This window comes from Sorghum bicolor, chromosome 2 (genome assembly GCF_000003195.3).
Source record: "Sorghum bicolor cultivar BTx623 chromosome 2, Sorghum_bicolor_NCBIv3, whole genome shotgun sequence".
Taxonomy (NCBI): domain Eukaryota; kingdom Viridiplantae; phylum Streptophyta; class Magnoliopsida; order Poales; family Poaceae; genus Sorghum; species Sorghum bicolor.
The window spans coordinates 18,553,875-18,579,947 of record NC_012871.2 but is presented as its reverse complement, the minus strand read 5'-3'; the positions used below and the strand labels follow the sequence as shown (position 1 = coordinate 18,579,947).

Sequence of the window (26,073 nt, the reverse complement as noted above, 5' to 3'; positions counted from 1 at the left end):
TTAAAAGATTCGTCTCACAAAATACATATAAACTGTATAATTAATTATATTTTTAATCTATATTTAATGCTTTATGCATGTGTTCAAATATTCAACGTGATAGAGCGAAAAGTTTTTAAATGAGAACTAAACATGGCCTAAATGGTCATTTTATCTGTTTATTAAACAGCTGTTTGGCATGAATAGTGGCGGTAGGCCGATCTTTAGGTAAAAAGAGACGCTCTCACGCGGGAACGATAAAAGACTCCTTGCCAGAATGATCAATTTCTTTTCCTAAAAGCTATCTGTGTTGTCTCATTGTATGTTTTAATCAATGAAAGAGACCTCGCGGCTTAGCTGCTACCATTTCTTTCTTGCAACAGCAATTCAAGGGAGACAAAACAAGAAAGGAAATATGCTTTGCTCGAGATGATGCCCAAAAGGTGCAACCTACGCCCTCTATGTAGCAACAAATCAGTCATTTGTTCGTTTACATTCTCAAGTCAGACAAAAATTAATTGCCGAGCTATCTTCTCACCCACCATTGCAAAATTATGCAGACATGACAACTAATACTGCACCTACCACCGTTTAGTTTCTGTACAGCTCCATGGGCATTCTGCGTGCTCACTGTTCTACCAGGTTTTGGCAGCTCCCTCCGTGTTGCATTGCATCAATAGATCTCCCATTCATACCAATCACGCTGGCTCAATGTGACGATCATCTATCTTCAAGGAGCCACATTCTGCTGATTCCTAGCTCAACACAACTCATCCAGCCAACCACACCAGGGCAGCATACCCGCCCAACAGCTCAAGCCTTAGCCTTTTGGCTTATCTGTAACGGTGGAATACCAGGAATATCTGGGATGGGGGACTTTTTCTTCTTTACCTTGTCAAACATCATAGCTTGAGTCATAAGAATCAGCCCTGCGATAGAAGCAGAGTTCTGGAGCACGCATCTTGCGACCCTGCATGGGTCCACCACACCAGCAGCAACAAGGTCTTCAAACTCGCCAGTCATTGCGTTGTAACCAACCCGCCACTCACTGGCGAGAAGCTTCTCCACAACAGCTGGACCTTCTGCCCCGGCATTGCGAGCTATTGTCATAGCAGGGACAAGAAGTGCCTAGAGCAAAGAATTGGGCAAATTTCAGAGTTAGGATGCTGAATGTTACAAGTATTTTGCAACGGAGGAAAAACTAACAGAAATCTTCTGAGCCTGCAGAACAAGTATAAAATGCCAGTGCATGGTAAAACCAACCTTCCCAACTATATTTACACCCATCTTCTCTTCTGCATCATCAACTAGGTCCATGATACTGGGAATATGCTTTGATAAATGAACATATGTCACCCCACCACCAGGAGTTATGCCTTCACTAATGGCTGCAAAAGTTGCATTCTTTGCATCCTCCACTCTCAGTTTCCTATCCTCGAGTTCAGCTTCAGTGGCCGCCCCAACCTGAAATAGGAAAAAAACCTTTCTTATCTCCAGAAACAAACTAACAAATTTATTTCACAACTAAAATGGTTTGTGCACTACAAAATTCTACCCTGAAAATAAACTTTATATCCGAATTAAAATGATCTGTGCACAATGCACTTCTCTACCCTGAAAATCTACGCAATGCACACATCAAGTTCATATCCATTATTTATTATGAAAACTATTGGGATATAGGTTTCCAGCATGGTTTCACACCTTGATGACTCCAACACCTCTCGAAAGTTTAGCGATTCTCGCAGAGAACCTTTCCTTTAGATAGGAACTCGTTGTCTCCTCTAGATCTTTTTTCAGTTGCATGATTCTGGCCTCGATCTCTGGTCTCATTGAAGGATGTGCTATGATAGTTGTAGATTCACTAGTTATTGTGATTTTCTGAGCCATACCAAGCTGATCAGAAGTAATGCCATGAAGACCCCAGCCAAGGTCACTAGCAAAGAAATCTGCACCTGTTTAGTTATAGAGAAAGAGAAGTACTCAGGGACCTTATATGATGTGGAAGCAACATACCATGCGAACTCAAAATGAAGTGTAATCCTTATGATGTCTCAAAGCACTAGTGGAAGCTACAAAAAATGCTGAACTTAGCAAGCCATTAAACGAAATGTAGCTTTGCCTCCCAAGTAACATGAACTGCTGAATGTGTAAAGCCACTTCTAATAAATGCCACATTCTATGAGACCAAAGTCTGTATGTTAAGGTATGAAGCTTTGAAACACTAGTTATATATATTCACCTGTCATAATAGCAATATCTTGGAGAATAGCCTTCTTTTCATCTCCCAACCCAGGACATTTAACGACCGCAACATTTAGCAATCCATTCAGTTTGTTAAGAACCAGTGTTGAATACACCTCATGTGACACATCCTCAGCAATAATTAATAAAGGGACACTCAACTGTGTTGTCTTCTCCAGCAAGGGAAGTATCTCTTGGACTTCGTTCACACGCTGATCAGTTAAAAGCACTCTAGCATTTTCAAATTCAACGATTGCTTTGTCTTGATTTGTGATGAAGTATGGAGAAACATATCCCTTGTCTATCTGCAAGGATCAGTGGAGAATAATAATTTTAGATAGCACCTCTACATTGCAAGTTCCACATAGCAAGATGTGATTCAAAGCAAGTTCTGTCCCCCTTGACATGTTTGAAATAATCATTACTTGATATTTTTGACAGACTTTGGAATAAATCCATTACTGACTGAGCACAACAAAGGTTTTGCATACAAATTTGCACTTCAAAAATCTCTCTGTCCATGTAAATGTACCTTCATTCCTTCCTGGACCTCAACTGTCGTGTATATTGAAGATGATGACTCAATTTTGATTATACCATCAGGACCTATCTTCTCCATTGCATCAGCAATGAGATTGCCAACATATTCATCATTGCCAGATGATATTGAAGCAACAGCTGAAAATGAAATTCAGAATTACTATGGCGACCACTGAGTAGTCTGATGACGCAGATCATGCATACACAAACATGACATACCATACCTCAGAGTAATGTGCTTGAGACATAACAATAAAAACATGGCTCATATTTTTTTTCATCATTTGAGCATATGCAGGGGTGCAGTCTTATTTTTCCTAATTTAAATCAAGCTAAAGCTCCTTTCTCTACAAAATACAAAATAACATATGACACACGGCTTGAGCTTTAAATGTGCATAACCAATTTAGCACTTGTCAGTAGTAGTAGGCTAGTCGGTATTCTTTTTCCTCACTTTTCTTATTTTTTGCATTTTTACACACAGGAACCCTCATTTTCCAGAATATAAAGATTACCTTTTATGTCCTCCTTTGTACTCACAGGGATACATTTACTCTTCAAGATCTTAATTAGCTCATGAACGGCTTTGTCAATACCCCTTCTCAATGCAACTGGGTTAGCACCAGTTGCAACTGCCAACAACCCAAGATTGATGATTTCCCGAGCCAAAACAATTGCTGTTGTAGTTCCATCGCCAACAGCACTATTTGTCTTGGATGCTATCTGGCTAAAACATGTCCAGTAAACAAGCAGCAGCAATACTAATTGATTTAAGGATACAAGAAAATGTAGCACCTTACCTCTTGAAGTAGCGTGGCACCTGCATGCTCAAGCGCATTTGGGAGCTCTATAGCCTTGGCAATTGTGACACCATCATTAATTACTTTAGGTACATCATCTTGGTCAATAACAACATTCCTCCCTGCAATAAACTTCTGAGCTTTCAACAATCAATAGCACTACAAGACACACAAACAGAGTATCTGTATAGTAAGAACAGCATGAGATATGATCCCAAGAGCATAAATTGCACCTTCACTGCAAAAATGCTCCCAAGTTTACTACACCTTTGACAATTAACAGCAACATAAAAAGGTAACTTTTGCTGTTCAGATAAAACAGGTTATCAAGTCTTTGTGAACTTGTGACAAGAAAATATTCCATCCAAAACATTAGATGGAACTACCCTATTTCCAACAAATTGGAAGTTGTAGGAGATAAAGTTAGAAACCAATTAACGAGTTTGGAGTAACTAGGTAACCATGTGACTGTAAATGGGAGATTGTTGGAGAGCAACAACACAGGTCTGAGGTCAGAGACCTGAATCTTGAAGTAACTACTCTGCATAGAAATGTCCTAAAGGCTAACTGCCTTCATAACACAAACTCTTCATTTGTCAGTCGGATTGGTTGCACCAATTCTACTTAAGGTGAATCATAGTGTACTGTTAGCTCGAACATTTTAGGTCCCAATGGGTCTGAAAATCGTAGCTTAAGCATTTTTTTCTAAACTGAACGAAGATAAACCAGATAAGATTTGATACCCAACCGATATTCGATACCTCACTGCATCCCCAGCAAGATAACAGGAACCGAAGCAAGCTTACGAAAGCCTCACCTTTGGGGCCGAGGGTGACGGCGACGGCGTCGGCGAGCTTGTCGATGCCGGCGGCGAGCCCACGACGGCAGGCCTCGCCGGTCGATATGACCTTGACGTCTGCCCGGACCACCAGGCGGCGGCCGACCCTGGCCGACCTAGGCAGCAGCTGCTGAGATGAGGGCGAGAAGCCGGCTGCGGGGGCGAAGGAAACGGCGGTCAGGTACATCGAAGCGGCCGCAGGAACCGAGAGTGAGCACGCCCAGAGCCGAGCCGCGACAGCCGGCCCGCGACTACGATCCGCTAGGCCGAGCGGGCGCCGGGAGGCGGAAGGCGAGGACAGGCGCGGCAGAGGAATCCCCTCGCCTGGGTGCCAGTGGTGGGTGAGGGGGGGCAGTGGCGAGAAGAAGGGGGAAGCGTGGCGGCGAGGTGAAGCACGAAGAACAGCAGAGGGTTTTAGCGACAGGAGGTTTTATCTGCTTGCACCCCTTCTTCCTATTGAACCCATTCAGGTCACACTAAATTAATGAATAGTATTTTCAGCCATAACTTTTTAAAAAAACAAAGATATCTCTGCTCTACTGAGGTTCTATTTGGTCTTAGGCCTTGTTTAGTTCTCTGAAAATTTTGCAAATTTTTTCACATTCCCCGTCACATCGAATCTTTAGACACATGCATGGAGTATTAAATATAAACGAAAATAAAAACTAATTGCACAGTTTGGTCGGAATTGACGAGACGAATCTTTTGAGCCTAGTTAGTCCATAATTGAATAATATTTGTCAAATACAAACGAAAGTGCTACAGTGTCGATTTTCCAAAATTTTTCGGAACTAAACAAGGCCTTAGGGGTTTTCAAGATCTGGATAAAAAAAACTTAGACTCCTAGAATCTTATCGAACCGGACCAGATTCTGGTGGAGTTTAAAAAATTCCTAGGCCTCAATGGTAGGGATGAAAACGGATCGGATACGGACGGATATCACTGATATCATATTTGTTTTCATATTTCTGGTCGGATTCGGATATGAATACAGATAATATCAACCATGTCGGATAAAATAGGATTAGATGTCGACGTCATAAATATATGATTTAAATATTCAGATACGGATATCGAATGTTGAATATTCGGACACGGATATAAACCTCTCTAAACGAATACGATCGAAAAATATCCGTACAACTTTATCATTTTTATCCCTGCTCAATGGTCACCGGAGTAGCGCACAGTTCCTGTAGACAGCAGTGGACACCCTGCAGAAACCATCCAATCCAGCTCATTCCATTGCTCCGCAGATATCGTGATTCGTCCGCGTCCGCGTCCGGCACGCCAACGGGAAACCTCCACGACCGGCAAGCAGAGAGCGGCAGCACATCCCAGCCAGCGGCGCCGTGACGTTTAGCTGAGAGCTGAGCATGCCACGCGGCTGCTGCCTCCGCTACGCAAAGGCCGACAAAAACAACGCGAGCGACGGACAACAAAAAAACAGAGGTGGTTCACACCATAGAAAGATGGCATGCCTAGAAAGATGCTGCTACAAGCATCAAAACTCAAGACCTGGTACAAGCAAGCAAATACGCCCGAGCACTGTCCGAAAGTGCACCTGAACTAACATTTTACATGTCGAATAGTATCCCATGGCACACACACACAGTGATGGCAAACGACACTACAAAGTCAGCTGCAAATCGGCGTTCGTTTGACATCACCAGAAATTAGCTCTTCCTATCTGTCGCGCATCAGATACCTGATGAATCCCTAACACGAACACATTGTACTACATCAGTCACTCCATCGCTCTCCCAGCACTGAAAAAAGTCAGCACTGACTCCGAGCGATACTTGTGGTTTTCATTATGGCCTGCCAAGTGCCAGCAGCCCCATTCATTCCAACAGCTGCCTTGTCCGTCCGTCTGGCAATCCCAGAAGAGCAGCCTTCCAACTATCTGTCAACTCTTCAGGGGCATCCTTCGCACTTCAGATGAACTTCATGAGCAGGAGCAAGTCATTTGTCAAAGGGTGGGTTCCTCTGGAACGTCCCAGGAGCAAATATTGGAAAGGAGCCTGTCCTTGCTTTCTCGCCCCGGATGTCACGCTGCTGGGCATTAGGATCTCTGCTTCCCTCGGGGCGTACCCTTGTGCCTGCCTCATTCCTCTGGCTGCTCATGCCAGGGGTACTCAGCATGGGACCGCCAAAGAATATTGACTGCCCAGAATATGTCAGCCTCTCTGAAGGCTGCCCTGATGCCATTGCTGAGGACGAGGCATTGCCGGGTGCAACACTCCTCGCATGGCTGCTTTGCTCGCCACTTGGGTTCGCCAAGAACCGTGGGTTTCTTGTTGGCACCTCGACACCAGTTCCGATTCTTGTCTGTGCAGGAACTGACACATACCGACCAGCCTCTTGATCCCAGACGACAGAGGCCCTTCGGTTCTCTCGAACATAAGATGTGGCTGACTGGAACATTGGGTTGCTTATCTGTGTCGCGGGAACAGCTGGCCGCGGTATCCCTGTGTTGGTTATTTGTGTGGTGGGAACAGGTGGCCGCAGCATCGCTGGCACAGGTCTTTCAGGAGGTGTAGGGCGAGGTGCTACACTGAACTGAGAGTGAGAAGCAAGCTTGTGGATGTGGACTGGACTGCTTAAACTGCTTGCGGTTGGTGTGCCGGTATCATAATCATCCTGGCTTGCAAGGCTTTGCGGGTATGAGTTCTGAAGTGGAGAAAGTTTCATCTCGCTGTTTGATTCCTTTGTGCCACTGTAGTCAACACTCATGCTACTCCTGACACTGGCATTGCCGCTGGAGATGACATCAGCTTCATGACCACGGCGGGCATCTATAGGTCGCAGAACCGAGGATGATGCCCGAGCTTTTGCAGCAGCTTTCATGACCTCATTCTTATCAAGCTTTGCGAGGCTGCGAGCACTGATTTTGACTGCCTTCTTAGCTTTGTTTGCTCTTTCAGCATATCCAGCAGCATCAGGGTCCACGGTTGAAGGCACCATTCCAGGCTCCAAATGTGGGATTACTTCATCCTGGTTGATGGTGTCAACATAAAAGTTAGTATATTTGAAGGACTCATTTGAACATTATAATTGTGCTTATTTTGAGCTGTCATCAAAGCTTTTAAAATTGTAACATGCACACATTGCATAGGCTAGCTTTTGGAAGCAACTACTTGCCATATGGCTTACCTGATCAATAAATATCCTTGGAGGTGTACACCAAGCACCTTTGTGGTGAAGACCAAGTGAACTTCCTACACTGAACCCAGTTGTTGCTGAATTTGATGGGGAGTAAATGATATTTGCTCCTTCCTCATCCTCTGGAGCTGCCTCACTCATAGCTCTCATTGCAACGACATAATCATAAGTTGTAATCCCCTGAAATACAACATAGAAAAGGGAGCATAGCTGAGCAAACCAGACCGAAATTTCCATGTGTAACAGTCCCAATGGAATTGCATGCAGACCTTTCTTATCAATATTATGTGAAAGAAGAAAAGTTCGCCCAAAGGTATGCATGCCACCAATGAAAGTAAGGTAAATATGCCCTGCATAAAAAGAGCTTTTGTCAAGCAACAGCTAAAAATACATTTTAATCTGAAAAGGATTCATTCAGAATTGGACATTAGTCATCTAATATGGTAGCAATTGCTACAATAACTGAATCAACATGTTCCAGAAAACAAATAAGTGTGTCACCATGTTTGATCTTATAAAAAAAGGGACATGTTTCAGAAAAATTGTGTGTCAACATGATTGAGAAAAATAAAGTGGGTCAACAATACTAAGAATAATTCCAGAGTCCTAAATAGGAAGAATTACACTTCTTGTCTTCTTGAAGGTAAAAATGGTGCTACTGGGTACAATGTTTGAATTGTTGTATTCTGACAAGACTGACTGTACAACTACATTTTCAAACAAAACAATGAATGAAGTGAAAGCATCGTAACAAAGCATAAAGAAAATAAAATCAAGCGGTTTTGAATTCTCTTTTTGAAACTGAACCTTGTTACTTCAAACAACTTATAGTTAATAGGAGATTCTCATACGCTACAGGCTACAGCTATTTTTACAGCAACTTACCACAATAACAGCAAACGGAGCACGAGTCAAGCCATTCCCCAACTTGTCTTGGATATTTCTTGATGCATTCTTATCGACAAAACAGAGTACAATAACAGCAATTCCCGCTCCAAATTCAATTGCAAGCTGCCATAAAGGAAATTCAAATATTTAGTGCCTTGCTACAGGAGGAGGAATAAATTTATACAAACACTATAACTAAGTAACTCAAGGAAAGGGATATAGAGCAAACTGATATTGCATACCCAGATAAGACTGATTGCCATCAGAGCAAGGAATGTGAAATAATTCTTCCGTCCAACACAGTTATTTAGCCACTGCATAGATGTACCATATTAGTTATACATTATGAAACATTACAGGTAATATAATAGCACAGCACAGGTAAAGAAAGTACCCGGCAATGATGATCAAATCCATCCACACACTTGTCACAACTTCTGCAGTGTTTGCTGAATTTGCGAACCTGAGAAATTACTTTTGTCAAGCAAAAATCAAACAACACAAGCTATATAGTGACGCATGGTGAGAAGCTAAACCGACATACCTCAGCATTACATAATGTGCAAAACAGAGCCTCCTCACCATTTGCTTGTTGCTCTGAGTCATCAGTTTTTCGGCAGTCCTCCTTGACAAATATAGCACACAGAAGCCCACCTAGCAACCAACAGCTTGATCTTTTCTTTGGCAGTTGTGATCCTAGATTCATGTTTGCCTCCCCTATTGATGAACCTCTTTGATTAGAATGCCCATCTAGAGAACTTCTGCAAGTAGACGTTGGGGAGTTTGTTCCTGTAGCATTGTTTACTTTCTGGGGCAAATTCATGCCTTCTATCTCAGAGCCGTTAGTTGGTATATTGATAAGGCCATCCTCAAACTTTGACATGATCCCAGGATCCGCAGGGTTTATACTTGTGCATCGAATGTAAAGGATGAAAACTGCAAGTGCCTGAATGTGATGTAGGGAGGAGAAACAACTCATGTTAGCAGAATTTTTTTAAGATGGAAATAAAGGAGAAATGTTTAACGTGAGGGGCACTTACCACAGGAGTATAAACGCCAATTGCAATATACTCGACAACTTGTTTTCCCAAAAACGGCGCAAAGAAGGCATAAAACGCAACCACCAGAAGGAAGAAAACCGTAATTGCAACGATCTATCAAAATGAGATGATGAGTAAGTTGCCAATTTTTCCAAATTAAGTGTTTCATTTGAACTAGTTTGGAAGCTATTTAAACCACAGTATGAACTAACAACCAGGAAAGTATGCCACACATGGGTGTAATTTTCAATTCTGTAGATAGAGGAATTCAAAATAAGTATGCATATCTGGTCATCTAGGCACTAGGTAGAGAATATCATAATGGTAGATATATTAAGCAGTGCATTCTACTGGCCAGACAATCACAGGTAAATTAGAAGGTAGGGAATATCATAATGCTAGATGTATATAAGCAGTGCATTCTACATGGCCAGAGAATCACAGGTAAATTAGAATCACACAAGTCTAACTTCATAGTAAACATCCCATGGAGAGCATGAAGTCCAGATGATTTTATGTACAAGCAGAATATTAGAGGACTGTAAAACACAGCTACAACATTTGTCACGTGAACAACAGACATTTCTTTGAATTAGAAGTCATATACTCTGTTCAGTGTTAAATATATGAGTTCAAACTATTCTCAGTGTAAATCTATAAATACACGTGGAGCTGCCTAGATGCAGAATTAGAGAAGAGGCTGCATTTTCTGTGTGCATTTCATCGAACCTCGCCGCTGGACAAGTGTTAGTAGATGAAAAGTCATTGTGATAGGGAAAAAAAGTAGTCCCGGTGGGCAGTGTTTCTAAGCTACCATAGGGCTAAAAATCCTGACAGATACAGCACGGCAGTTATACGAGTACTACAATCTGGAGTACACGATTCATGGCCATACTGTAAGAATCGCGTACCGACCCAATTCGCGAAGTATTTACATCAGTCATTTCTCTCGACTAAGGAGCCACATTGAAAAATAAAGGGAAAAAAAGCCCAACTACTACTAGCCCGAGGCGAGCCTCTCAGCAGATCTTCAAAATAAGCGCAGCGGACCTCGAATTTCTCGCGGCACGCCCGCGCCGCACGGGGATGGAATTATACAGCGGATTCTGCTCGCTACTAGACAAGCCGACGCGGATCACACCGAAGCAGAGAACCGATCCAGAAAATGGAGAAGAGACGAGGGGCGGCGAAGAGGAAGGGTCAGTGAGTGCTGCACCTGCAGGGTGTGGGCTGGGAGCTGCCAGCCGTGCTTCCGCGCCATGGCTCCCCGCCGGACCTCCCCTCGGAGCCCCTCCGGACTCCGAAGCCGCCGCTGCACAGATGAGCGCACCTCCCTTCCTTCCGGCCGGCAGGCGGCAGCAAAAGGGGGGAGAGAGGACTGGACGGCAGGCTTTCCTTTCCAGCGCCGCCGGGTTTGGTACCCGCTAGCTACCCGGTGGTAGTTCAGTCATAATAAAAAAATAAAAAAAATTAATAATAATGAGGAAAGCTGGAGATTTTTAATTCCTCTCTCTCTCTTTCATGCTATTTTCTCTCGCTACCTGCTAAAACTGTAGGTGCCTTTTTTTGGGAGCAGTCAGCAGTAGTGGTTCGTTGGAGAAAATATTGGGTCTAACACTCCATTTCAATCCAGCTAGAACTGCAGGGTACGTTTTTCATATTTTAGGAGATACTGATTTCATGCCAAATTTCGCCCTGATAACGTGAGCTAAAAGTTAGCATTCCATGGATTTTGGCTGTTCGTGCTGCCAAGTTGCCAAATGAAAATATTTGGTTATTTATAATTTTTGGCGTATCGCCATGCCATATCTCTACTCACTTCCTTACTTGCAAAATCAATTAAACTTATTAAGGCAATGCGACAAGTGGGCCTGACACACATGATTTGTGGTTCCGGATCTGCTCATGAAACAAATGCCTGCTTCATCGTCTTTTTGTAGGGTCCATTAGAGCATCTCCGGCTTTGACAATTAACTTGGCATTTGTTGTTATTTGTAAACTTTCATAACAAAATACAAAGGATAAAAATAGGTCATCTCCAAGGGAATTGGCATTTGGACTTGGCAAATGATAAAAATGGAAGGTCTTGAGGCGCGCGCGCTTTCCTCGCGCGTGACTTTGCTCGCGCGATTGGGTTTGCAAAGTCATCCACAACTTGGCATTTTTGCCAAGTTTGCTCTCTCATTTGCCAAGTTGCCCAAATTGCAAACTCCAAATGCAAAACCGTTGGATACCTCTTTTGGAGCTTTTGGCAAATTACTCAAATGCAAACCTCAAATGCAAAACCGTTGGAGATGCTCTTATTATTACTGCAAGGCGTGCATTGCCAAAAACGCATTTGTACTCCTTTTTGTTTTTCTTCTTGCAATCTCAAGAATACACCATCCAATGTTTAGTATGAATGCAACATACACTGTTATTGGCCATGTTTGGAATGGAGAAATATAAAACAGAGGAAAGAAAAAAAAACACAAGAATAGGAAATAAGTATATGTAGAAAACAGAGCATTAAAAACATAGAATTATTATAGGAATTGGTGTTTGGAACACAGGGATTGTCGGCGTCTAGACTCGTCGTCTAGACACAAACGAGTATAAGTATGCGTGTTTCCCTGACCCGGATGGTGATGCAAGTGGAGCATAGAGAGTTTATACTGGTTCGGGCTAAGGATGCCCTACGTCCAGTGTGAGATCGGGGGTCTGTATTGCCTTACACCCAAAGGTGCTTGTAGTAGGGGTGTACAAGCAGGTTGCGAGAGAGGGCTAAGTCTCAAGTCTCGACTTTATGTGGTGGGCAGAGCGCTACTTGCTACTCTGTGAGTGAACTCGCTTGTAGCCCTGGGCGTTCGGTACTACCGAACCGATCGGTTCGGTACTTCGGTATCCTCTCTAATTCGGTACCAGAGGAAGTTAGTATCGTTCGGTTCCTAGAAAAACTTGGTACCGAGCTACTTCAGTTTCGGTATTTTCGGTTCGGTACCGGTAAATACCGAACGTACCGAACAGCATGTGACATTAGGCAGGAGGCGGCGCAGGGGCGGCGCAAGGGTGAGCGGGCGCTAAGCAGCCGAGGCAGGGGCGAGCGGGCGCCGAGCAGGGGCAAGTGGGCACCGAGCAGCCTGGCGGTTCGGCGGAGCAGCCCTCGTGCGCCGAGCAGCCGAGGCAGAGCAGCGGAGGAAGGGGCGCGAGGCCGGCCTAGGCGCGTGGCGCACCTGCGCGCGCGCGGTGGGCGGCGGAGGCACGGGTGACGGTGGCGCAGCGCAGGGGGCGAGCACCGAGCCGAGCGGGCGGCTGCGCGTCGGGTCTGGGAGTCGGGGTCGGGGGTAGCGCGTCGACTCGTTGAGTGATAGAGTGAGTGCCCTAGGGTTTTGGTTGGTTGGGCTCATAGGCTGTTAGTTTGTTATATACTTACATGGGCTACATAGTTACATGGACTGCTATTGGGCTAATTCGGTACTGTTCGGGAATTTCGGTTTACGGAGGCCCAGTACCGAAAATACCTTGATAAATTCGGTATCTGCCGAACAGGAACCGAATTATTCGGTTTCGGTATTTTTCGGTTCGGTTCTCGGTTTTTTTCGGTTCGGTTTCGGTTTTTGGTATTTCCTGCCCAGGGTTACTCGCTTGGAGTTGTGGTATGCTGATTGCCTTGGTTGTGTGTTGTCATGGATGTGAGCCCTGGCTCCCCTTTTATAGTCTCAAGGGGGCACAAGATTTTACATGCGTGGTTGTTGATCTCTTCTGCTGAGTGGAGAGGCCACAGTCCCGACCCTGTAGAAGCTTGTCCATCTCGTCCTTGAGGCATGGCTGACGGTGTGGTTGCTCCTGTGGAGGGTTACCGAGCCCTGTTGAAGTCGTGGGAGTCGGATCGGTGATACTGCAGCTTGTCCTGTAACAGTGGGAGAAGACAGCTAATAGTGACACTGGTCAATCTCTTCCATTCCTCTTTTACTGTGAGGCGGTACACCACAGTGAAAAGGGGTAAGGTGACATAGTAAAAGAGGTAAGGCTACAGTGGCCGGGGTGGTTGGAATAGTCGCCACCATGCCCTGCCGTGGTATGGGGGTTACTGCGTCCGTCACATCGTGGTACGGGCGCTGCACGTGGGAAGCCTTGTTCTGAGACGGGGGCTCGGGCGAGGCGGTGTTAACGCCCGACCCCCAGAGGGGTCGGGCGAGGCGGAACTTGCGCCCGAGGCCAAGGGGTCGGGCGAGCCGGGGCTTGCGCCTGACGCCAAGGGGTCAGGCGAGCCGGTGCCCGCGCCCGAGCCCTAGTTTATCGTGGCTGGTTTACTTTGTTTTTTTGCGTTTTTTATTATTCTAATTTGGGTATCCTTTTTATGGTACCCAATAGAGATATAAGAACATGTTTATTCCTCCATTCTAATGGATAAGGGTTTGCTCATCTCTCCATTTCACATGTAGGAAAAATTTCCAAGAGCTTGAAGTGGATGTTTTATTTCCTCCATTTCATAAAGGAAAGCAAGACTTTTCATAGGAAAGAAAAACTTCATTCCTCTATTCCAAACAACATGTGATGTAAGCAAAACATAGGAATTGGATTCCTTTGTAATTTCTATAAAATTCCTCCAATTCAAACAAGACCTAAGTGAAGAAAAACAAAATATGTGTTTCCCACGTAATTCACCAAACTTGACAAAATAACTAACTGACCTTCGCATGCATATATAAATACATGATCAATTAAATAAGGACCTATTTTGATTGTGGAAAACTTTTTCTATTCCTGTATTGTTTTTCTGAAATTAAACTAAATTTACGAAATTACTGTGTGACTTCCGTGAAATTCCTGTATTCTAAATATGTGCCAGGTGGGTTGAGAACTGCAGTGTGAGTCAGCTGCTAGGAGTCGGACACTCGAAGGCCTTGTTTAGTTGGCGAAATGAAAAGTTTTCGGTTACTGTAGCATTTTTGTTTGTTTGTGGTAAATATTATCTAATCATAGACTAACTAGGGTCAAAAGATTTGTCTCACGATTTACAGACAAAGTATGCAATTAGTTTTTGTCTTTGTTTATATTTAATGCTTCATACATGTACCGCAAGATTCGATGTGACGAAAAAACTTTAAAACTTTTTAGTTTTTGGGGTGAACTAAACAAAGCCAAAGTGTAGGGAATTCTGAGTGCATGATGTCCAACACCACCAGGTGCTAAAGTACAACAGCAATGCATATTGATCAGGTAGGTAGAGTAGGTGCATCGGCTCCACACGGGCCAAGTTGTACGCTTTCTTCCGTCACATAAGTGCCGTGAGTTGGCAAATCCGCACGCGACCAACATCACTCAAAGCACCCAAAACGCCACAAGCCCACAAGGCGATAGGTACCTAACCAGGTGTTCATCTCCACTTATCATGTCTTCGTCAAACAGTGCCACGATCTAACTCATGTTCATACCATTTCGGGGTCGCACTAGTGATGCCAATAGATACCCACATCCAAATTCTTTTTGGTATGGGTAGGATAAAATAGGGTGTTACCCGTCAATCAATTCCTATTGTGAACTTCTATGTTTTGTTCTCATCATAAATCACATTAACGACTAACATTTAAAAAAAACAAGAAGATAGTATAGCGGTGGCCGGGACGAGCGCTAGATCGTCAGAGTTGATAGCATTGGCATCTAGTCGGGTCACAACACGATGCCTTAAGGACAAGCGCTCCCTCATTGGAGTCAACGGTGTTGGCGTCTGATGGGCTGCGACACGGCATTAGGAGGATGAGTGCTCCCTTGTTGGAGTTTACAGCATTGGCGTCTAGTCGGACACAATGCGGTGTTGTGGGGACGGGTGTTCTCTCTTCAAAGTTGGAGTCCATGACGTTGGCGTCTAGTCAGCCGTGACTTTGGGCCCTACCTCACCACGAGTGCGATGGCGTCACACAAGAAGCATCTCCAAGAGACTTTGTATATTCTTTCTAAATGCTAAAAAAACAATTTTAGTGAAAAATTACCCTCCAACAGCTTCTCTAAATGGTCATCCAAATATAGCCATTATCTATTCTGGGTTTTTCGCTAGCCAAATATAGAAGACAAGAATGACTCTCTAGAGTGCGCATGAGATTTAGCAAAACTGTTGGAAAATATAAAAAAAATATAGAAAGCGATTTTTATGCAAATGGCTCTCCAAATGATAACTTAGAGAGTGAGATTTAGAAAGGCTCTTGGAGATACTCTCAGTTAATTTTTTCTATTTTGTATAAGGTCTACGAATTTTGTTCTCCAATCAATTGGAACAATGCTATCACTACACCACAACTTTTAATCAGCACTGACTTGAAGTTGTTGCAAGGGGTGTACAGCAATAGACAGTCCGTTGCTAAAAGTTTTAGCAACGGACCCTAGCAGATGCTGTTGAAGCCGTCGTTGTAGGTATACAGCGACGGACTTCATCTTTAGCGACTGACCGTCCATCGCCCCAGAATTTAGCAACGGACAGGCTGTTTGTAGTTTTAGCAACGGATAGTCCATCGCAGTAATAACTTTTAGCAACTGCTAGTCCATTGAGATCAATTAAATAAGAAAAAAAACTCCACATATATTTACAACTAGACCACGTTCAGAACGAATACAATACTTAATGACATACACAAATGGGCAAATCAATCATATTCTCACTGAATAACAACTTTTAGCAACTGTAGTCAGTTGCTGATTAAGGGTTGTGGTGTAGTGTATGTTGTCTCTACTTAAAGAGCTTGGTCGGGTGACTCCTTTCCAATATACTGAAAGGTCCTAATATGGCTAGAGGGGGGGGGGGTGAATAGCCTATTCAAAAATTCTACAAACTCACTAGAGCAAGAGGTTAGTAAATAACAAAGCGAAGCTTTTTGCTCTAGCTCTAATGGGGTGTTTGCAAGCCACCTATCCAACAATTCTAGTTGATATAATCACTAGGCACACAAGAGCTATGTCACTACTTGTTGACACCATTTTTGGGCACGTGTCCAGGATGGCAGGACAGGGTGGCAGTACGATACGGGTTGCTGGTAAGGATGGTTGCCGATGAGGGAAGAGTTGAATGTGACTAAGTTCTCAGACAGTAACATGGTACCGATGACCAAGTAAAAGGGTCTGCCGATGACTATGGCAAGGGGATTGCCGATGACGCGAAGGAGGAGTCCAGAAGTGCCAGTTGTCATGTGGAGGAGTTTTGGTTTGTCACGAAGGATGGTTTTATTGTTTCCTTATGTTATTCGTATCGTTTTATATACGGGTTCCGTGTAATTTGGAATTCGAATTCTAATCGTGTCTGGTCGTAGCTCTTTGAGCAGGGTATAAATATAAGCCCTAAGACCTTGTAATCAGATATCAAGAAATCAATCAAACATACGTTTTTACTCATATTCCAGCATCTACTTTTCGACGACTTCGTCACCTTTTTTTTTCTTCTTACTACGAGTTTTTAGGAATTCGTCGACTTAAGCTCGGCGTGTTCTCGAGTTCCGCGTGAGTACCTCTTAGCCGTGACATCCGGGCGCATCGCTGTTGTCAGGACTAAAGTATTCGAGTTATCACCTTTGCCGATAGCAAGGTCAAATCGGCTGGCACGCCTTAACGTTTGAATCGGGTATTAGCCCTTTGTGTTTGCAGATCAATTTTGCATTAACACATCTTTTGGCACGCCCGGTGGGACCGATTCAGGATCAAGATTAACATGTCGATCTCTGACCTCGATCAAGACAACGTCATCCCCGTGACGGAAGCTAACCTCAAGGATGAGCAGAAGCAAGCTATTGCCCAAGCTATGGAAGAGTTCAAACAGCAATGCCTGAAGTCTTTCAGCATAAACAGGAGCGGCGAAGTGGTCCAGAAAGATGCACTGCCGGCACCACGACAGGTCACCTTTGACGCCAATCCTGGCAAGCTTCAAGACATGGTTGATAATGCCATCAATCGAGCGTTGATTAACCAAGCTGGTGTACTGTCTAATACGGTTTTCAACGCCGTGGCGAGAACCTTCAAGGAAGGACAAATCCCGCCGGATTATGTGGGTCCTTCCCATCATCAACCCACGGCACCAGAGGTCACGGCTCCATCGGCTGCCTTGACAAGTGCGAGTGCACAGTCTGCCGTTCCTCCGAGTACATTGGGGACTACTGGTGCACTATCTATGCCGATGGCAACCAACCCACAAATTTCTGTTGGGCAGCATAAACTGACAACAGATATGTTGGCATCGGCAATGTCGGGGTTAACTCTTCCTCCTAACTGGTGGGGTTATGGTATGCCTCCAGAGTTGACGCCGGGAACATCACAGATAACTGACATGAGGGGCAAAACTCCTATGACATCGGCACCCTCCAATGTGCCGGTGAACCAGAGTCCTCGGTATACCACAACTACTGCTGCAAGGCCTCACACTGGAAATCCTCAAGATTCAATGTTCCAGATGCCTAACACATCGGCAGAGTCAATGCTGATGCAACAGAGGCCTATGGCCCAGTCAGGGTATGTCAATTCAACGACGGTACCCAATTACCAATCATCGGCAGCACCTATGCCGATGAACGCTAATAATGGATGGCTAGGACAGCAAGCCTTTCCACAGTCGCCCCAGCAGGTTTATCAGACTACAGGATTCCAGCAAGGGCAGGTGTATCCCGGGTTCCAAGGTCAGGGAATTCCCAACCAGCCAATAAATTTTGGACAGCAACTCGGAGGACAGCCAATCGGTGGACAACAGTTTGGTAGTCCGCAGATTGGAGGACAGGTGACCAATACGATGTTCCATACAGGTCACGTCCCGAACAGACACGTGGAGGTTCGCCACCAAATGCCAGATCCGCAGCCGCCTCATCGGCAAGATGCCGATGCGTATTGGGCCGATAAGATTGCCGAAGTAATGAGGGAACAATTTGGGATAAAACCCAAAGTCAACACTTATTCTTATCGGACACCGTATCCTCCAGCGTATGATTTGATCCCGCTTCCACATCGGTACAAAGTACCGGATTTTACAAAGTTTTCCGGACAGGACGATACGTCAACCATGGAGCATGTCAACAGGTTCATTATTCAATGTGGAGAGGCTGGTAACAGGGACGAATTGAGAGTTCGCCTATTTTCATCATCATTGTCTGGATCGGCCTTTACTTGGTTCATATCATTGCCTCCCAATTCAGTAATTACTTGGGCCGATCTAGAGAAGCAATTCCACAGATACTTCTTCTCGGGGGTTCATGAGAAGAAGATCACCGACTTGGTCAAGTTGAGGCAACGTAATGATGAGTCGGTTGAGGGATTTGTGCAGAGGATACGAGAGGTCAAAAATAAATGCTATAGCCTGGTTCTGGATGATCGGCAGCTAGCCGATTTGGCTTTCCAGGGTCTGTTGCCACACATCAGGGATAAGTATGCCTCTCAGGAGTTCGAAAGTTTAAGTCACTTGGTGCAGAGGATATCTGATCAAGACATCAAGCCTTTCGAGCCTAAGAGGGCATGGAATAAGAAAGTCTCATTTGTTGATGAGGCAACAAGCTCAGATTCCGATGAAGAACCAGTAATCGGTTTGGCAGAATGGGTAAAAAACAAGAAGCCGATGTCTTGTCCTTTTGGGCAGAAGGAACCAGAGAAGTTTGCATTTGACACCGCCAAGGCCGATAGGATATTTGACTTTCTACTTCAGGAAGGTCAAATCAAATTGTCACCTAACCACGTGATCCCGTCGGCAGAAGAGTTGAAGAGGATGAGGTATTGCAAGTGGCATAATGCAACTTCACATGATACCAATGAGTGCAAAGTATTCAGACAACAGCTGCAATCGGCCATAGAGTCAGGGAGAATCAAGTTTGATAGTTCCAAAGCCCAGAAGCCGATGAAGATAGACCAACATCCTTTCCCGACGAACACGTTGGATGCTAAGGGGAAGGCTAAGGTCTTGACGTCGGAGACAGCTGAGAAGAGTGCATCGGTAGATCCTCAGCATCAAGTTACTACCGCTGATGCAAGAAGTAAGGGCTTGGTCCAGGAAGGAACTAGCTCAGGAAGAATTCCTCGATCTGGTATTGTCATAACTCATAGAAGGCCTCGAGAGAGTTGGCAACAACGGGAAGATCGGTACCGGCGCCAGCAGGAAGATTATCAACGGGAAGAAGAGAGACGCCGACAGGAGTGGAATCGGCATAGGGATCATTGGAATTGCCCTTTCTTCATCCATTGTTGGGAGGAAAATATTAAGCTTCCTACTGTCAGAGACTGCCCTGAATGCAACGGTTATGATCGGTACGACAGGAACGATCGGCGTTATCATGATGATGAGCGACGATTTAATGGGCCGATCAGAGGAAGGGCGTCAGTTCATGATCGGCTGGGGGGCAGGCTTAGCATTCACGATCGGCTTGGTGACCGTGTCCAGTATTTTCCCAGGAACCAAGAGGAGCTTGAAAGAATGGCTGATGCGCGGGTTCCCGATGAATTCATATTTTGCAGGGATGCCAATACGCATCGCATGGAGTTAAGAGAGAACCAACGCCCGACGGCAAGGCAAAGGCCACTTCCTCCATGGTGCCCTCAAGGATTAACTAAGACACAGAAAAGGAGATTGCAACGTGAAAGGCAGGAAGAGCTAAATAAAGGAGAGAACTCTGGAAGTCGGCAGCCATCAGACACTAAGAAGGAAGGTCCATCGGCAGGCCTCAACATGGTCTTTATGTTGCCGATGGAGTTTCTGGCACCAGCCAGTGATGATGAGTTGGAATTTTCTGATCAGATAGCTCAGTTGGCTCTGGATCCGATGACGGCTATCTTTGAGAAACCTGCCGATGACGAGAGGCAGCATCTCAAAGCTTTGTTCCTCAAAGGAAGGGTCGATGGGCAGCCAATGACCAAGATCCTGGTTGATGGTGGAGCCGCTATTAATATTATGCCGTACGCAGTATATCGGAAGCTTGGGAAAGGGGATCAAGATTTGACCAAGACCGATATGATGCTAAAAGATTTTGAAGGAAACGTGTCTCCAGTCAAGGGAGCGATATGTGCAGAGTTGACTATCGGCAGCAAAACCTTGCCGACAACTTTTTTCGTGATCAGCGGAAAAGGTGCTTACAATTTATTATTGGGGAGAGATTGGATTCATGCCAATTGTTGTGTCCCATCTACAATGCATCAGTGCTTGGTTCAGTGGGTAGGCGACAAGATTGAGATCGTCCCAGGGGATTCTTCTTATGTTATCGCATCGGCAGAAGCGGATACTTATGAAAAGACTAGGTGCATTTCAGGAGAAGTGTGGGAGAAAGATTTTCTCAAGGTTGCCGATTATGAGATTCCACCGATCCAAGCAGTCGGTTCTGACGACGGTTTTTAATGGATAGATTCGCCGATGATGGAAAATTAGGCCAGGGATTCACATCGGCCGATGATTTGGTAGAAGTAGATATAGGTAGTGGTGATAGGCCTAGGCCTACTTTTATCAGCGCTAAACTAGATCCTGAATGTAGACGGCAATTAACTGGTTTGTTAAAGGAATATAAAGATTGCTTTGCTTGGGATTATACAGAGATGCCTGGTTTAGACCGATCAATTGTTGAACATCGGTTACCCATTAAGTCTGGATTTCGGCCACATCAGCAACCAGCCCGCCGATGTAATCCTAACATTCTACCTGATATTAAGGCCAAAATCACTAAACTTATTGAAGCTAAGTTTATTCGGCAGTGTCGGTATGCTGAATGGATTTCCAATGTCGTCCCGGTTTACAAGAAGAACGGGAAACTTCGGGTGTGCATTGATTTCAGGAATCTCAATAAAGCTACGCCGATGGATGGATATCCAATGCCTGTCGCCGATCTACTGGTTGATGCTGCGGCTGGCCATCGGGTCATCAGCTTCATGGATGGTAATGCGGGTTACAATCAAATATTCATGGCAGAAGAGGATATTCCAAAAACCGCATTCAGGTGTCCTGGTCATGTTGGACTATTTGAATGGATAGTCATGACTTTTGGGTTAAGGAATGCCGGTGCTACCTATCAAAGGGCTATGAATTTTATATTTCATGAGTTCATCGGCAAGATCGTAGAAATTTATATTGATGATGTGGTGGTCAAGTCTGGAGATTTCTCAAAGCATCTTGCCGATTTACGAAGAGTGTTGGAATGCACGAGGAAGCATGGATTGAAGATGAATCCCAACAAGTGTGCATGTGGTGTATCGGCAGGGCAGTTTCTTGGTTTCATGGTACATCAGAGGGGTATTGAAATTAGTCGAAGGTCTATTGATGCTATCAATAAAATAGTGGCCCCTACCAATAAAACCGAGCTCCAATCGTTGATCGGCAAAGTGAATTTTATCAGAAGATTTATATCGAATTTATCTGGGAGAATTCGTGCTTTCAGTCCTCTTCTTAAATTGAAAGCCGATCAGGAGTTTGTTTGGGGAAAAGAACAGCAGTTGGCTCTAGATGAAATCAAAAGGTATCTAGTAAACCCTCCGGTTTTAGTTCCACCTCAACAAGGGAAACCCTTCAAATTATATTTATCTACCAATGGATCGGTTATCGGTTCAGCTTTAGTTCAAGAATTTGAAGGGAAAGAGAGGGTAATTTATTATTTGAGTAGGAGGTTAATTGATGCTGAAATCAGGTATTCGGCCATTGAGAAGCTGTGCTTATGCTTATATTTTTCATGTATCAAGCTAAGACATTACCTGTTGTCAGCCGAATGTGCTGTTGTTTGCAAAGATGACGTGGTCCGATACATGCTATCTATGCCGATTATGAGTGGTAGGATCGGTAAATGGATTTTGGCGCTGTCGGAGTTCGATTTGCGTTACGAATCGGCTAAGGCGGTCAAAGGGCAGGTTATGGCCGATTTCGTGACTCAGCATTGCGGTCTAGTGGAAACCTGGGAAATTGCACCCTGGACGCTCTTCTTTGATGGATCTACCTGTGACCGGGGAGCAGGAATCGGCATTATATTAGTTTCTCCTAAGGGGAGGAAGTATGAATTTTCCTTGCCGATTGTTGCTACATCAACAAATAATCAGGCTGAGTATCAAGCTCTGATCAAGGGATTGGAGTTGTTAAGAGAAGTTCGTGCTGATGCTGTTGAAGTATTCGGAGATTCCATGTTGGTTATAAATCAATTGGCTGGAAGCTATGAGTGCCGAAGTGAAGTTCTCATAACCTATTTCGAGAGAAGTATACAACTGTTGAAGGAATTCAAGAACTTCCGATTGGGGCATATTCCCCGATTGCATAATGAAGACGCTAATCGGTTAGCCCAGCATGCCTCGGGATATCAGCCAATGATTAATGCGACATCGGTAGTCACTGCCGGTGATTGGAGGGAAGAAATTATTGATTATCTAAAAGATCCGTCCAAAAAGGTTGAAAGACGGGTTCGATTTCAAGCAACCAAGTATGTGATCCTTGAAAATGAATTGTATTATCGAACTATCGACGGAATTCTTCTCCGATGCCTGGGTGATGATGAAGCCAGAAGTTTGATGGGAGAAATCCATGAAGGAGTGTGTGGAGCGCATCAGTCAGCTTTTAAGATGAAGTGGATGATTCGAAGGAATGGATATTTTTGGCCAACCATACTTGAAGATTGTTTTAAATATTTCAAGGGATGTCAAGGTTGTCAAAAGTTCGGTAATATCCAGAGAGCACCCGCATCGGCTATGAATCCTATAATAAAACCTTGGCCGTTCCGGGGGTGGGCCATCGATCTGATCGGCCAGATTCATCCACCATCTAGCAAAGGGCATAAATTCATTTTAGTTGCCACTGACTATTTCACCAAATGGGTCGAAGCTATTCCCTTGAAGAAAGTCACATCGGCCAATATGATTGATTTTGTGAAGGAGCATATTATTTACCGATTTGGGATTCCCCAAACGATTACTACCGATCAGGGCACCATGTTCACGTCGGGGGAGTTCGATGAATTTGCAATCGGTATGGGAATTAAAGTGTTGAATTCTTCTCCTTACTATGCTCAAGCCAATGGGCAGGCCGAAGCGTCTAACAAGGGAATTATCAAGCTTATTAAACGAAAGATTGAAGAAAATCCTAGGCGGTGGCATACATTGTTGAATGAAGCACTGTGGTCTTATCGGATGGCTTGTCATGGATCAACCAAGGTGTCACCTTATCAATTGGTGTATGGACATGATGCAGTTTTGCCTTGGGAGATTAAGGCTGGATCTAGGCGATTATCTTTTCAAGATCAATTGGCTGCCGATGATTATGCCACTTTAATGACCGATGAGTTAGATGATTTAGCAGGGCATCGGTTAACGGCTTTAATGAGTATAGAAGAAAATAAGAAGAGAGTTGCCAGATGGTATGATAAAAAGGTGAAGGCTAAGGAGTTTGCCGATAAGGATTTGGTATGGAAGTTGATTTTGCCAGTCGGGACTAAAAGTTCGAAGTTTGGGAAGTGGTCTCCTAATTGGGAAGGTCCTTATCGGATAAAACGCTCAGCTTCTGGTAATGCCTATATTCTAGAAACTCTCGAAGGAGTTGAATTTCCCAGAGCATTAAATGGCAAATATTTGAAGAAGTACTACCCCAGCATATGGATCGATGCATAAAAGGTTAAGTGCCGATAACATTCCTATCGGCTGAATTTAAATGTTCGAGGGCAGACTTAATGTTTCAAAAGATGCCGATAACAGTCTTATCGGCTAGACTAAAAGCTAAAAACGGAGAAACAAAGGTGTGTCGCCGATGAAAGCTTCAGATGTTCAGCAGTGCCTGGATTGCAGATATGGCGCGCAGCCGAATCTGGTTGGCTGTCTCTATCTCTTTGATATCGTCATCGGCAGAACCTTCAATCGGCTTCAATTTCCTCTTCAGTTGCAGCGCTTTACGACCATGGATGTTTCGTTCCTGTTCAAGATGCTTGATGGTCTCCGGCAGTTGACTATCTTCTTGTTGGGCTTGGGACAGGGTGTCTTCTACTTGCTTGAGTTCAGCCAGCAGAGCTTCTCTTTTTGCCGATAGATCGGACATTTTCTGCTTCAGTGCATCACCTGAGGACTTTAAGATGCCGATGTTCTTATGTTTCTCATCGGCTAAGAGTTTTTCTTTTATCATCTCCTCAGAGAGCTGGATTTGAGCAGCTCTGTCGGCGAGGCGTCGGGTAGCTCTCTGGTACTGTAGCTGACGGCTTTCTAGATGTGCAGCGTGGAAGAGTGCTTCTTCGGCATCGGCAGGAATTTGGCCTCTAAGAGTCTTGAACAGGGCCTTGGCTGGGTCAGAATCGTCGACCAGTTGAGTTGTGTCTTGATGAAGTATGGCCGATAGCTCCTCCAGCCTAGCTTTGGTTTCTACCGATACAATTCCAACTGCCCGAGAAGAGCTTGCTTCCTCGCCTTCTTCTTCAAAGATATCAATAGCGAAGGAGAATAAGCTGTCGGGAGAATCTTGTTCCTGAAAATGAAAATGAAATAGGTCAATTTTATGGTCAAAACGTCGACAGATGATACCGATGGAAAAGTGGATGACTTACTTGCTTCAGGGCAATTTCCTGCCTTTGACTCAGAGAGGCCGATGGAGCTGCAGGTTGATCGGCAGATGTTGCCGATAGAGTGATATCGCCTGAAAGAAGACAGGAAGGATTATAAGAAGAAATGAAAATAAGTTTATCGGTAAGAGTATTGTTGGGATATGTTACCCGGAAGAGGAACAACAGTTGTTTGAATTGAGGAAACCGCCGATGATATAACTGGACCTGCCGGGCCAGTTGTTTGTTCGCCTACGTCAGATAATGCGCCCGCCGTTTGAGGTTCTTCTTGCTGAGGTTCTTCAGTCTGTAGTGCTTCCTGTATTAATTGAGGAGATGTTCCTTGCTGTGCTTGGACTCCTGGAGGAGAAGGAGAAGATTCCACCGGGATTGGAAACACCGGAGGAGGAGGAGGAGTCGCCACTTTCTGACGCTTTGTTCCAGTCTTAACACCTTGGACGCCTTTCCTCTTTGGCTGGCTAGACTGGGGGAGATCGGCACCTTGACGTTTGGCTTTTGCCGATGCACCAGTTTGCTGCAACAACGATAAAGAGTTTATGAGCACAGATAACCGATATAAAGATAGTCAGCATAAATAAAAAAGGGTTTTAACAGATTGCCTTGAAAGCTTGCGCCAGAGTGGAAGCAGTTACCGTTGGTGATGTCTGAGTTTTCCTGGTGGTAACTTTCTTGAGACGCGCACCCCGGTGTACAATGGAAGCCAGAGTGGGAGCATTGTGGCCGATTGAGGAGATCGGGCCTGGTGGGAATAAGTCGATCGGCTTGCCACTCCTGCTAACCGATGGGGGGGTGTTGTCAATCTGCAAAAAGAATACAGGGGTAAATTATCGATGGGAATAGTATTGGAAAATGAGACATCGGTTTAAGACACTTACGGTGTCGTCAGGGACTTCGTATTCGGGGTCGATCATGCCGCGGTATGAGAGAGCCGATCTGCAGAATAGATTCTCCTTCCATTCTGCCCACCATAGCTTGTATGCTTGAGTGATAAAGGCAGCTGGAACCCATTCTGACAGATCTACATCTGTATCGGCATTTGGTGGTAACTGGGCTACTCGAGTCCACTCGAGGAGGTTAGCGATGGGTTC

General features: G+C 44.7%; 2 protein-coding genes across 3 annotated transcripts; both read right to left on the bottom strand.

The window, feature by feature from the left end:
• Positions 413-4,819, bottom strand: LOC8059775 (ruBisCO large subunit-binding protein subunit alpha). Of its 2 annotated transcripts, XM_002459774.2 has the most exons (8): positions 4,381-4,819; positions 3,564-3,685; positions 3,279-3,486; positions 2,756-2,901; positions 2,222-2,528; positions 1,684-1,934; positions 1,243-1,443; positions 413-1,107 (listed from the first exon to the last, which is right to left on the bottom strand). In XM_002459774.2, the coding sequence occupies exons 1-8, from the start codon at positions 4,586-4,588 to the stop codon at positions 793-795; spliced, it is 1,758 nt and encodes a 585-aa protein (XP_002459819.1). In that variant the 5' UTR covers positions 4,589-4,819; the 3' UTR covers positions 413-792. The 2 variants fall into 2 exon arrangements, with proteins under 2 accessions (XP_002459819.1, XP_021307896.1); XM_021452221.1 differs by lacking the exon at positions 4,381-4,819 and having other exon boundaries at positions 3,279-3,490.
• On the bottom strand, positions 5,855-10,932 carry LOC8061668 (probable protein S-acyltransferase 19). Its single transcript, XM_021454099.1, has 9 exons — positions 10,711-10,932; positions 9,495-9,608; positions 8,999-9,400; positions 8,849-8,917; positions 8,697-8,768; positions 8,452-8,577; positions 7,836-7,916; positions 7,558-7,746; positions 5,855-7,398 (listed from the first exon to the last, which is right to left on the bottom strand). Exons 1-9 carry the CDS (start codon positions 10,753-10,755, stop codon positions 6,367-6,369), a joined length of 2,130 nt encoding a protein of 709 aa, XP_021309774.1. The 5' UTR covers positions 10,756-10,932; the 3' UTR covers positions 5,855-6,366.